This window comes from Dermacentor albipictus, chromosome 1 (assembly GCF_038994185.2).
Source record: "Dermacentor albipictus isolate Rhodes 1998 colony chromosome 1, USDA_Dalb.pri_finalv2, whole genome shotgun sequence".
In the NCBI taxonomy this organism is placed as follows: domain Eukaryota; kingdom Metazoa; phylum Arthropoda; class Arachnida; order Ixodida; family Ixodidae; genus Dermacentor; species Dermacentor albipictus.
Genome location: NC_091821.1, coordinates 62,263,837 through 62,276,435, shown reverse-complemented (window position 1 = coordinate 62,276,435; position 12,599 = coordinate 62,263,837). Strand labels below are relative to the sequence as shown.

General features: G+C 46.7%; 1 protein-coding gene across 4 annotated transcripts in view; it reads left to right on the top strand.

The window, feature by feature from the left end:
* Gapvd1 (GTPase activating protein and VPS9 domains 1) overlaps window positions 1-12,599 on the top strand; it is a 177,021-nt gene that overhangs the window by 91,967 nt on the left and 72,455 nt on the right. For all 4 annotated transcript variants that reach the window (XM_070521492.1, XM_070521516.1, XM_070521511.1 and 1 more), the window contains exons 11-12: window positions 1,157-1,409; window positions 9,790-10,073. In XM_070521492.1, coding sequence (XP_070377593.1) covers window positions 1,157-1,409; window positions 9,790-10,073 — 537 coding nt within the window. The remainder of the gene's footprint in view (window positions 1-1,156; window positions 1,410-9,789; window positions 10,074-12,599) is intronic.

Below are 12,599 nucleotides of genomic sequence, written 5' to 3'. Positions count from 1 at the left end.
TAGTTTTATGCCGAATACACATTGGGCACACACACCTCACACACTTTACTTACGAAAGAAGACGCACCAACTTGTAAGAAATGCCAAGAACCACTAACAGTTATGCATATATTACTGACATGTACACACATTGAAATACACAGATGAAACCTTTTGCACAACTTATATCAACTACACAAACCTTTACGCCCCACTTTAATTTTAGGTGATGATCTGCTAGTTCCATTATCTGACGTGCATAAATTTCTAGACGACACTGGATTTTTACATAAAATATTGATTATTAACACAGGCTTTTCCTTCCTAAACTGGATTTTAAAACACCTCGTGTTTGGCACAGCATAGCCTCAGCCGCTTTTGCACCATTAAACCACATTTAACTAATTAACTAAGTTCAGGCGCCACAGGCACCGGGCTGCGAGTTTGTCCGCTTAAGCCCTAATCTCCCCCTTTCCTTCGAATCTTGCACGCTCGGGGACATCTGACTTCTTACAGTGTTTGACCCGATTTATGATTTCGAGCTTCACGGCGAAAGACGAATTCTGTTGCTTCATCACGGCAACACTACGGGAAAAGGCCCACAAGGCTCAAATACAGTGAACCAGAAATGCAGCCAGACAACTCCCACTAGCGCCATTTTACACGGTGAGGGCATAAGAGCCTCCGATTGGCTGCCTCAGCAAGCGCTGCAGGCAGGCCAGGGTCATATTTTGCGGGAGGGTGTGACGGCCCGCTCAACGTAGCGCGGTCACGGTAGGGAGTGCGGTTAGATGGAGCCGCGCCACCAGGTTTCTTCGCCGCCATGAGGGAAAGCCAACTTTTGGGGGCACTTTTGCGCTGCTTGACGTTCAATATATCGGGAGTCACTGCCATTTTTGTTCGATGTAAACATAATTTTTGCTATATATACTCATGATAACTATACCGTGTTCAGAAATTGTTCGATATACAGAATAATTCGATGTAAACAGGTTTGATATAGTCGGGTTCGACTGTAAGGGTGTTCAACTGTATTGGGTGTAACGGCGGTAGTGCATGTCATATATGGCTTCATTATAACAAGATTCAGCTGTAACTGTGTATTCATTTTAAACCGCTGATGAAGAATGGTAATAACCTGTGATAAAAGAGCAAATCTTGTAATTTTTTTCCCTAGGGGACGAGACAAAGTCTATTGTGAGCGACACATGGAGCACAGATGTGCTGGCGAGCGATTCAGAGATGCTGGATCAAGTGAACCTGGTGGCACAAATGCAGCTCCTGGAGACACACTTTCAGTCAACCCTTGAACCTGGTGGTGACACAGGTAGTGATGCCTGGAGCACTGATGTGGCTGCCTCGGACAATGAGCGCCTTCAAGATGTTGACACTGATGACACTGGCAGTGTGGCGCGCTCTGATGATACCAGGTTTGTTTGCATATGCAGACTGCTTCTGACTCCAAAGCAGGGCTAGGAAGACATTTTGTTATATGGCAGCAACTTTAACCTTAAGTCTGTGCAAAACCATGTGGGCTTACGTCACAGGCTCTCTTTTTAATGCGTTCGCATTAGGAGTGTCAAAGCGAAAAAATATGTGTGGGACGTGTGGGAATCTGGGCTTGTAGTAGAAGTAGAGAGCAGATGGGAGAGCTTAGAAGAGCGTGTATGTGTGTATGTGTATATTTAAGTTCAATTCTGGGGTTGTATGTGCGAAAACTACAATCTGATTATGAGCCATGCCATGTTGGGGAAACTCCAGAATAATTTTTACCACCTGGGCCTCTTTAACGCCTACCCAATACATGGTGCACGGGCAATCTTTGCATTTCTCCCCCATAGAAATGCAGCCACGACAACTGAGATATATTCATATTGTAGCAGCAATGCGTGACTGAGGCAAAGAAAGAAGTAGAGTGCGTGCGCGTTATTTCGGGGTACTCTGCACAGGCTGGGCCTTGCCTGTGGCTTCCTCCTGGACTTCGTTTCACCCTGTAAATAAACATCTTTCTTAACATCTGTTCCACGGCATTCTGATCTGGAGGCGTCAACTGAGCTGCATACTGACGCCAGCGGTGTGGGTGTTGGCGCTGTGCTTGTTCAGATCTGCGGTCGCCATCAGCATGTCGTTGCCTACGCTAGTCGGGCACTTACAAAAGCGTACGAAAACTACACCATTACTGAACTCAAGTGTCTAGCAGTCGTCTTCGCCATTCAGAAGTTCCGTCCATATCTACACGGCCGCACATTCACGATAGTGACTGACCATCATTCACTCTGTTGGCTCGTTGGGCTGCGTGACTCATCTTGCCAGTTGGCCCCCTGGGCTTTGCACCTTCAAGAGCACAGCTTTTCTGTCAACTACAGGAGTGGACGATGCTACACGGATGCTGATTGCCTATCCCGTCTCGCATTGCCGTACACTAAACCTGACGATGATGACTTCGATGACTACCTAGTTTCCATTTCTTCGAAGTTTCCAGACCTGAGTACCTTCAAGAACGAGAAGCGTTGCGACCCTACCTTTAAATCCCTACGGGCAGCTGCACGTGAGCCAGCAGGAACAAGACCATTTACTTTTCGTAATGGTTTGCTGTACGAAAAAAGAGTACTCGGCTGATGGTCCTCCACTGCTTACAGTTGTGCCCGAACACCTGCACCCTGCTGTCCTTCGTTCCATGCATGACGATATCACATCCGGGCACCTTGGCTTCGCACGCACACTGCACCGACTTCGCCAGAGATTTTTCTGGCCCAAGCTCTGGAAAACAACGAAACAGTATGTCGCCAACTGTACTGTTTGCCAGTGCCACAAGCAAACGACGACGGCTCCAGCAGGCTATTTGCAACCAGTTAGGCCACCAACATTACCCTTTGAAAAAGTCGGCAGACTTGCTCGGCCCACTCCCAAAGACACCAGCTGGCTATCGCTGGATTATAGTATGCGTAGATTACTCGCTACACTAAAACGGCAGCACTTCCATCTGCCACTGCAGCAGATGTCTCTTCATTTTTGTTGCATCACGTCATACTCTGTCACGGCGCTCCACGGGTTGTCATCAGTGACCGTGGATGGCAATTCACAGCCGACGTAGTTAAAGAACTTTTACGGCTTTGTGGTTCTGCATATCGTCATTCCACTCCTTACCACCTGCAAACTGATGGCCTCACGGAGCGGACAGATCGAACCATTACCAACATGTTATCAATGTATCTCACTGCTGACCACAAAAATTGGGACGCCGTCTTACCTTTTGTAACGTACGTGTACAATAGTGCCAAGCACGAAGTTACTGGATATGTGCCATTCTCCCTGTTGTACGCACACGCTCCTCAGAGCTTTCTGGACACTATTTTACCTTTATCGTGTCAAGAAGATCCTTCAATTGCCCAAACTCTGTGTTGTGCTGAAGAAGCACGTCGACTGGCACATCTTAAAACATTGTACTCGCAAGGCAACAGCAAGATTCGCTACGATGCGCGGCATATCCCAGTCAGCTTTACTCCTGGTGACTATGTTTGCTTGTGGACACCTGTTTGCAAGGGACTGTACTGCAAGTTTCTCACCGCTTACACGGGACTTTTCATTACACTCAATCGCTTGAGTGATGTGAACTATGTCATCGCCAAAGTGATGGTAAGTAATCGCTGTTCACGTGCAACACAAGTTGTTCACGTGGCCAGACTCAAGCAGTACCATGACAGGTCCCTTTAATTCACTCAGCGAGCTTCGTCTGCCCCCGGGGAAAATGTCACAGCACTGCGCGACTGAGGCAGAGAAAGAAGAAGCAGAGTGCACGCGCAATATTTCAGGGTACTCCGCACTGGCTGAGCCTTGCCTCTGGCTTGCTCCTGGACCTTGTTTCACCCTGTAAATAAACATTTTTCGTAACAATATGTATATCACAACCTTATGAAGCCGACAGGCAATAAAGTCAAGGAACACATTGGGGTATAGGCATTGTGCGCACACTTTAGCCCTACAACCAAGGCAGTGGAGCCATGATGAAATTCCGCACCTGGCCTGCGTAGTGGTGAGCAGCAAATTATCACGAGCAGTTTGTCGCATATCTAATGGCTCTTCGGTGATTGGGCTTGAGATCATGTGCACGACTGAGGGCCGTAGAAGCAGCATTCAGGTTCGTGGGCGACAAACCAACAATTACAGTGAGCAGGCCTACCAGGTTAGTACAGTCAAACCTCAATACAGTTGAACCCACTTATAACAATATTCAAATGGCACAAAAACTTCATTATTATAACCGATAATTGTTAAAACTGGGTTGCATGAAAAAATCAAAATAGAGGAATGGCAGGGCTGATCTTAGCAAACTATGATGGCGGGGAGGCCAGTACCCCTCCCCACCATCTTCCTCCATCCGGTTGCTGATTGTGTTCGCTCGTTTAATACAGGTTTCACACGGCGCACATTTGATCACGATCAAGCCCGATCCGGATTGAATTTCTCCTTCATGATTGGCTCCTTTGCATAAAATGCACGAGAGAGCCAATTGCAGTCGAGAATTTCAATCCGGATCGGTCCCGATCGCGATCAGAAGTGTACGTGTGACACTGGTATAACTGCTTCCTGGGCGGTCCGATCATGTGTAACAAGCCACTGCTGTCGGCGTTAAAGAATAGCACTGCTATAACTGCAAAGAGGGGTCATGAGTGGCAAGTGATATGTGAGCACCGCCGAGGCAGCGCTTTGGTGGGCCCAAAAGGGGCCTTTTAAAAAATATGAGGAGGTTGCCGTGGCAGCCTATCAGCTTGAGCAATCCAGAAGAAACACTGAGGCGAGATCGCCACAAGCGTCTCGCCACGTACGCCACACTGCATTGCACGAGAAAACCTTATGTCCGTCAGCCTTGCCAACATCTTTCTCCAAGGTATCCAAGTGCTCCACATAGTGGAGCAGAAGGTTCCTCGTGAAAACAAAGCCCCAGAAGGAGTACTGAGGCAGCCTGCCCTACCACGTCATCGCGTCGTCATGTCGTAGCCATCGCTATCCGATGCAAGCACGTTCGCGATGATCGCCTCATCGGTTAGAAGCACTTAGTTTCCAAATCTCTAGTCGTGCGCTTTCTTTTCACTGGCAACGTCGTGCATTGCCGATTATCAGCGAGCGGGTCACTCATCTTGCATTTTGGCAGCGAGCCAAAAGAGGCTGAGAAGCCATGTGGCCAAGAACGATTTCTACGCAACCAACAAAGACGAACATGGGCGATTACACTGTCTGCAGAACTGGTCCATAGAATAAAGACTGCTGGATGAGGAGCCAGCCAGCAAGATGCGAGCAGCGCAGTTGGCGTGGTCCATTCGTGTTTCGGAGGGTGGCGTGGCATAGAGATATGGGCGCAGCCCATTGTGTTCGGAGAGGTGGTAGGGTGATGGGAGAGAGGCGCGTGGAGAAGGCTGGAAAATGCGGTAGCCGTTCGAACAGTGGGCCATTGTGCAGTGGCTCGAATTTCTCGTTTTCTTTTTTTAATTTCAAGCATATTGTATTTCACTAAGTTTCGGCTCAGACACCGAGCAGCAAGACTTCATCATTATAACTGATAATGCAGCATCGGGGCATTGTAGTAAGCGGGTTATTTCACCATGCAAAACATACAAACGTTGACGGTGCAGAAGCTTCTCATTGTTATAACCGGTATATTGTTAAAACCGGTATCATTATAAGTGGGTTCGACCTTGTATCGAACACGGATATATCGAATCATTGCGTATATCGAACAATTTCTGTATCACCTGGAAAATCGCATGAATTTTTAATTTTTTATTTCGAACCAGATCGAACATAACACAGATATATCGAACTCCACCACACCAGACCACGTGCACTCTGTTGACTGGTGGTGAGCTTTCCCGCAACACCCTCAAAGATCGCGGTGGCGCGATGGGCGTTCCTGACTGCTGCGCACTATAGCTGCACACATTGATCACACCAAGGGTGCCATTTGAATATAGCGGCGTACGCACGCGGCGGCTTGGCTAGTTCAACCATGTCAATGGCGCATTGCATTTGCTGCACTGACTCCTCCTTGGTGCCACGCTCTGCGCCTGCTGCACCTCCCAAGGACTGGCAGTTTGCATCCACAAAGACGCGCAACAGGGCGTGCTCACTGGTCTCACTCATATATGCCTTGGCAGACGCCACTTAGTATTTAGTTATTGACAGTGTTTCAAAGTACTTAGGTTGACGGACATAGAGATCGCAGCAGAAGTAGTGGCCAAACGAAGATGCTTCCGAGGTTGATCTTACAAGCGCTTCTGGCTGTTGTATCAAGGCTTTACGCAAATCCCACAACTATGCGAATTACAGTAAAACCCAATTAGCCTAAACTTGTAAAAGCTGGGAAAAATTTCGAGATAAGTGGAGTTTCGACATATGTGAATTCACGAAAATATAAGCTCCTGGCCATGCATAGAACACACAGAGCCTCTCGAAATAGGCACCAGTAGTCACTAAATTTCTTCCAGAACCTGAGTATACCAGATACGATATTTTTGATCAATCACTTTTGTGAGATATTGTACGACCCAGCACCTGACACATCCTGCGTCTACAGCCAACAGCGATCCTCACACAGAGCCAAGTAAACGCTGTTGCATGTAGGCACCAGCGTGTCCGAAGCCTAGTCACGTGAAATATTGCAAAAGTGTTCGTATACCAAAAAAGTCATTAGCTGGGAATGTCGCTCCTGGGTCACATTTTTCTAGCCATGCCTTCTGTTTTATTATATGTCACTCTTTCAACCAGCGTTCTTCGCTTATTCATTCTCGGCTTATTCCATTGATAATGCAGGTGGAGCATTGCTATGATCACTGACAAAGTGCAATAAGAAACGGCATCGGAAAAGGCATCGCTACAAAATCGCAGCCCTGAACTCGTTACTTAAGAAAATGCCAAAAACATACCAAACATTCGGTGCATTTGCACCATGAATAGAGTCAACATAGCTTATTTTCTAGCCATTTATTGTTGACAGAAGAAACATGTGATGGTTGCCTGCTTAGCGGTTCCACCCTATGCGAAAAAAGCGTTCTCAAGCTGCCTGACACTAATCACGAGTTGTTCATCACTGCCACTGCACTGAAATTTGTTTTTGAGCAGCTGTAACAAATTCGTTGTCTCGGCTACTGTAGCGTGTGGATACACAAACATGGAAATGCAGAGCACGGCAAATAAGCAAACTGACGACGCTTCTCGCACCCGTGAGGATGCATGTTGCAGAGGTCGCATGTAGCTTCTTGTGTTACATCGGGGGTCACAGTGATGTTCGCCCGCATTATCAATGAGGTCGCAGTTTGCCGTGAACGGTGGATGATAAGAGTGGCATAGGATCAAATGGAATTCACTACAAACTTGCAGGCCTGTTGCTCTTGGGTGATTGCAGCTGCTCACAAAGTATGGCAACCTTTGGGTAGTGACGTTTTCCCGACATTTTTGCAATCAAGATTGAGAGATATCTGGAGTACGGCGTAAAAGCATTTTGAGATAAGAGGTGAAAAATACATCATGTTGACACTGAGCCAGGAAAATATTTCAACTTGAGTAATATTTCGAGATCTCAGAGTTGGAGTTAATGAGGGTTTAATGTGTTAGCTTCGAAATTAATTGACTATATTACTATTCGCTTTGGCTTCGGTTTGAACCAAAAAAAAATTGATATTCGCACATGGCTAGTTTTGAAGAATATGCTCATTATTAGAATTCTAGTATGTCAGCTATTTCTTGGGAGTGACCTATTACCTTCAGCCTTGAATATTGAAATTCTGGCAACAGCACCTGCATTCTCACTTAAATTCTGTCACTAGTACTCAACCACTCATTACACAAAACATCCTTGTAAGATGGAATAAAATGCTGCTTGTCCAGTTCTATTTCACTTTTAGAAAAAAATAACGCATTTAAATAACCCTGACAACGATGCGGGCAGTCAAAAGGTTTCGTTTTCGCTCGATTCCGCACAGCCCATGCTTTCGCATTTCAGTAGTTATCACGTAGTGCTGCGCTGGTTTTGCTGGCTCGCGAAACTCGCTTAAACTGCAAGTAGCAGAGAATTCAACTTCCATGTCATGTTGCGGGATGCCCGAACGGTCTATGCCACTTGACCAAAAAGCAGCTGCAGTGGTGAATCCGCTGCTCTGTCTTGGCTCAGTACCGCCCTCTATTGGGCGGTGTTTTACTCACCGACGGCAGCACAGGGTAGTGACAGCGTATGCAACGTCACCATACCCCTGGTTCGGTGGCGGGAGATTTGAATTTCAAAAAAGGTATTCGGGCCCTTCAGATGCAGTTTTCCAGCATACTAAGTCTTTGCACAAAACCAGCATTGCAAGGTTTCTGGAATGGCTTTTAAACAGTACACGTCAGCTTAGCATTTGCCTGTAGTGTCCCTTTAAGGTTTTGGCATTTAGAATCCCAGAATTTTTATGAATTTTCACATTAGTTAATTTGTGCACTTGAGCGGTTTGACATGCGGAGACACGTTAAAGAAGAGTACCAAGCATTGGATAAATTAACCTCCTTTGATATGCTGGACTTCTTGCATGTATGCATATATGCAGGTCGAAAACTGTATGTGACTAGTAAATATGTCTCTTGAACATTCCTTAAATGGGCTTGAGACCAAAGTAGCATATCTTGCTTAAGGATTTTTCTTTAAGCCGAAATAATTTAGGAAAATGCCTTAGTGGTACACGACGTTTACCATGCACATTACAGACTTGTGATCACTGAAACACATTCACTGCGGCAACACTTTTCGAATTCTCAATTTCTGTGTGTCATGACCCACTGTTTGGTCCCTTGTCATATTCCTCAGTTATGTTGTGACCCACAGGTGAAACACCAGGGAGTTGTCCTCCTTTGAAACATGTTCAAAATCTTCACTGGTTTCTAGTAGAGATGTCACTTGAGCACTGCATCAAAGCCCTGCGCAAGCACACAGGGGGAATGTCTGCTGTGACCCATGCTTGACCCACATCGCAGTGAACATGCTAAATGTTTTTCCCTGGAACGTTCTGTTTCCTACACACTCTCAGTGGACATAGGGTTTAGAAGTTGACTGCAGTTAGTATGAATGATGATGAATACGGATGACTTGTAGCATATCAGATGGGGTTGTCTCCATTGGCTTTGCCATGGCATTTGAAGAGGAGTTGAGTATGAATGATGCAAATGGATAGGATGTAACCATACTGCACTTCTACACTGTCAGTGAAGGTTACATTCAAACCATGAACATTGTATTATGTCATATAAAACTGTAGTAGGCACCAAAACTCTAAAATTTAAATGTGTCCCAATTTTGTAGTGGTTCTTTTTCTTTCTTTTTGTTTCTTCTAATGGCCACCAAACTGTCCTTTCTCTGCACTTTTTTGTCAGTGGTGCTGCACTTGGCTTATGTCGCCTGTGTGCTGTGGTGAATGCTTCTCGAAACAGTACAGCAGAGCAGTACAATTACAAAATTCTGGCCCGCAGTTTATTTATTACCTTTGCATCTTGTTGAAAAGACATTGGCTGAATCATAGCAGCAAAACATGTTAAACAGAAAGCATTGCTCTTGTGTGAGCTTGCATTTACATGCATGCATACATCTGCATAACACCAGCAAGGCCGCTTGCATTGTGTCTGTTTTCACATTTAACCTGCATCTGAATCTGCATCATCGCTGAAATTGAGAATCATCTTGACAGTTTCAGCACAAATCTTTCATTGAGGAACTGCATCAGTTAAAAGGCATCAAGTGGTGTCTGCCTGGTTCTTATTTATTGTAATTGGCTTGCACTTTGTGCATGTCAGGTCTGAAATATCTGCTGGAGGAGATGAAGAAATTGCACCACCACCTGTGACTGATCGTCAGGCGCTGCGCCATAGCCATCATCATCATCATCACCGGCACCATCGCCGCAGTAACTTGAGACCACCACCGCAGTCCCCCAAGCAGCCTCTGATCCCACATGGAGTGTCTGCAGCAATCTGCAGTGATGGCTCCATAGGGATGGTGCAGGCATCTACATCACCTCGGGCACCAGTGCCACCTGTGGACACAATCCTGGAACCTCCACGGGCTTCTGCACCACAAGGTATGTAGGGCAACTCATGTGGCATGTGGATAGGCATGATTTAGCTGGTGGGTGTGGGGTATTTATGGAAGCAGTGGACATGTGCTTTGCATGGAACAGAAAATATTTTGAGCTTTGCTGCATTTTTTCAGTCTAGTACTTGCCTGAGGGACAGTCTGTAACCATGCTGTGCAGCATCGTATATGCATGCAGTGTTCCTTCTATCCCCATTTCCTCTCTTCCTAACCTTTGCCACTGCAAACGGTAGCAAACTAGGAGTTTGTCTAGTTGACTTCCCTACCTCCCCTCCTTTTTCTTTTTCTTTCACTGCCTGCTCTCACTGGTTGGGTACTAATCACTGCTGCTTGTAGTGTTCACTGTTTTTATGTTTTTCGTGAACAACACCATTGCTTATTTTATTTTTGTAACTGATTCCTTTTATTTAGCTACATAACTGATTTGTTGGTGTAAGAAAGTTTTACTTCATTAAAACAAGGTAACAGATTCATGTACTCTAGTGGCACTTTGGAGGGAGATTTAATTTTTGTGTTAGTTTAGCCCAACTATAACGGCCCCACTTAAGAAGAACTTGCGCTTAAAACGAACGAGACTCGTGCGACCGTCAAAATATACATTATTTCAATGGCACAACATCACCTGTATAATGAACGTCTTTGAGCCCTGCCAATCGGTTACAGTGAATCAACGGCCTACGCCCACTGCTGCGATGCGAAATAACGACGACCTCCAACCCCTTTGCACGTGCGGTCTGTTTTTCCAAGCTGCCTTGCAGGCAAACTATCCGTTTCGCGCCCCGCTACCCTCTCCCCGCCGTCATGCGCCGCCCATTAGTGTTGGCATGTGGCTTGCAAGGTCGCCCTCCTGCCCTTTCTCGCAACTCTGCTCCCATCCCCTCATTCTTTCTTGCAACTCCTTCACAGTCTCGGTGACCATGCTATGGCAACGGCTAAAGTTCAGAAGTTTTGTTTTCTGGCCGTTACCGCGAAGCAGGCCTCTCCACACTAGTCTCCATGCTTGCTTGCTTCCGCGCTTCGTTCTAGTCGGACCTGAGCTGTATCCGGGCCCGCAGCGGTCAGCCGGGCCCGCAGCGGTCACAAAATGAAAAGCACTGGAAATGGCAAAAGCGAGCAATTTTGACGGAACTGCCTCAAGGTTCTAAAAACTGCGAGCTGGTGAAGAAGTACAACATGTCACAATCAACCATCTTGACAATTCTAAAGAAAAAGGAAAAGATCCCCAGCTCTGACGCTGACTCGACGAACACAAAGCACCTGCGGAAGGCCACCTATACGGACGTAAAGGACGCGTTGCTTAATTGGTTAGTCGACGCATGGGCTCACAACATTCTGATAAGTGGACCAATGATGCTGGGCACAGCCAAAAACATTGCGTTTCTACTAGATTTTCCTGACGTTTGCCCAGACAATGGCTGGCTACATCAATTCAAATTGCGGCATGGGATTGTTCTTAATTCAATTGTCAGCAAGGCGGCTTCGGTAAGTGACCAAGACATCGCCACTTGGCTTGGAAGAAACTGAGCCATTATTGCAAGCTATGTGGAGCAGGACGTGTATGACACAGACAAAACTGTGTTATTTTATTAGCTGCTGCTGCACAAGACGCACGCCATGAAATGCAACCAGTGTGCTGGCGGCAAGCACAGTAAAGTGCGTGTTACAGTACTTATGTGCACTAATAAGGATGGCAGTGACTGGCGCATGCGCTTTGTAATTGGAAAATCAAAGAAGCTGCGTTGCTTTTGGAGTACCCATGCGCTACAGGCACAATACTAAGGCATGGATGATGCGCAATTTATTTGGAGAGTGGCTAGGCGAGTTTGACCACCACATGCAGAGGCAAGGCAGGGGTGTGCTGCTCGTGCTCGACAACTGCTCAGCACACCATGTGCGAACTTCTCTGACGGCAGTTACTGTACTTTTCCTGTCACCCAATACCACTTCGAAAGTGCAGCTGCTTTATTTGGGCATAATGCGCGCATTTAAGGCATCCTATTGGCGCTGCATTGTGGAGCGCTTGCTCATCACTGCTGACCGCCCGGCCACCAACTTGCCGCTTTGAGTTTCACTATATTCAGCCGTTGAGATGATGAAGGTGGCCTGGGCGGAGCTGACGGCCGCTTGCGTGCGGAACTGTTTCTGCAAAGCCAACTTCATCGACACCGTGCCTGATGCCGAGCCTGATGCTTCTGAAGATGATCAGTGCGGCGGTGATTTGTGGCAGCGCGTCGTCTCCGACATAGGGGGCCACGACATTGGTTGGGATGACTTTATTTCTGCAGATGAAGACACTGACATTGTGGAGCTGTGCACGGATGAGGGCATCATTTGTGAAGTGCAGGTGGAGAGTGATGCAGAGGAATCTGATGATGATGAAACTTCGGAGCCAGCACCGATATGCACACCTGTAGCAATGGGCTAGATAGAGGGCCTCAGGCAACACATCTATGCCAAGGGCCTCGGCAAAAAGCACGCTTCTGCTTTAAATTAACTGGAGACCGCCCTTATC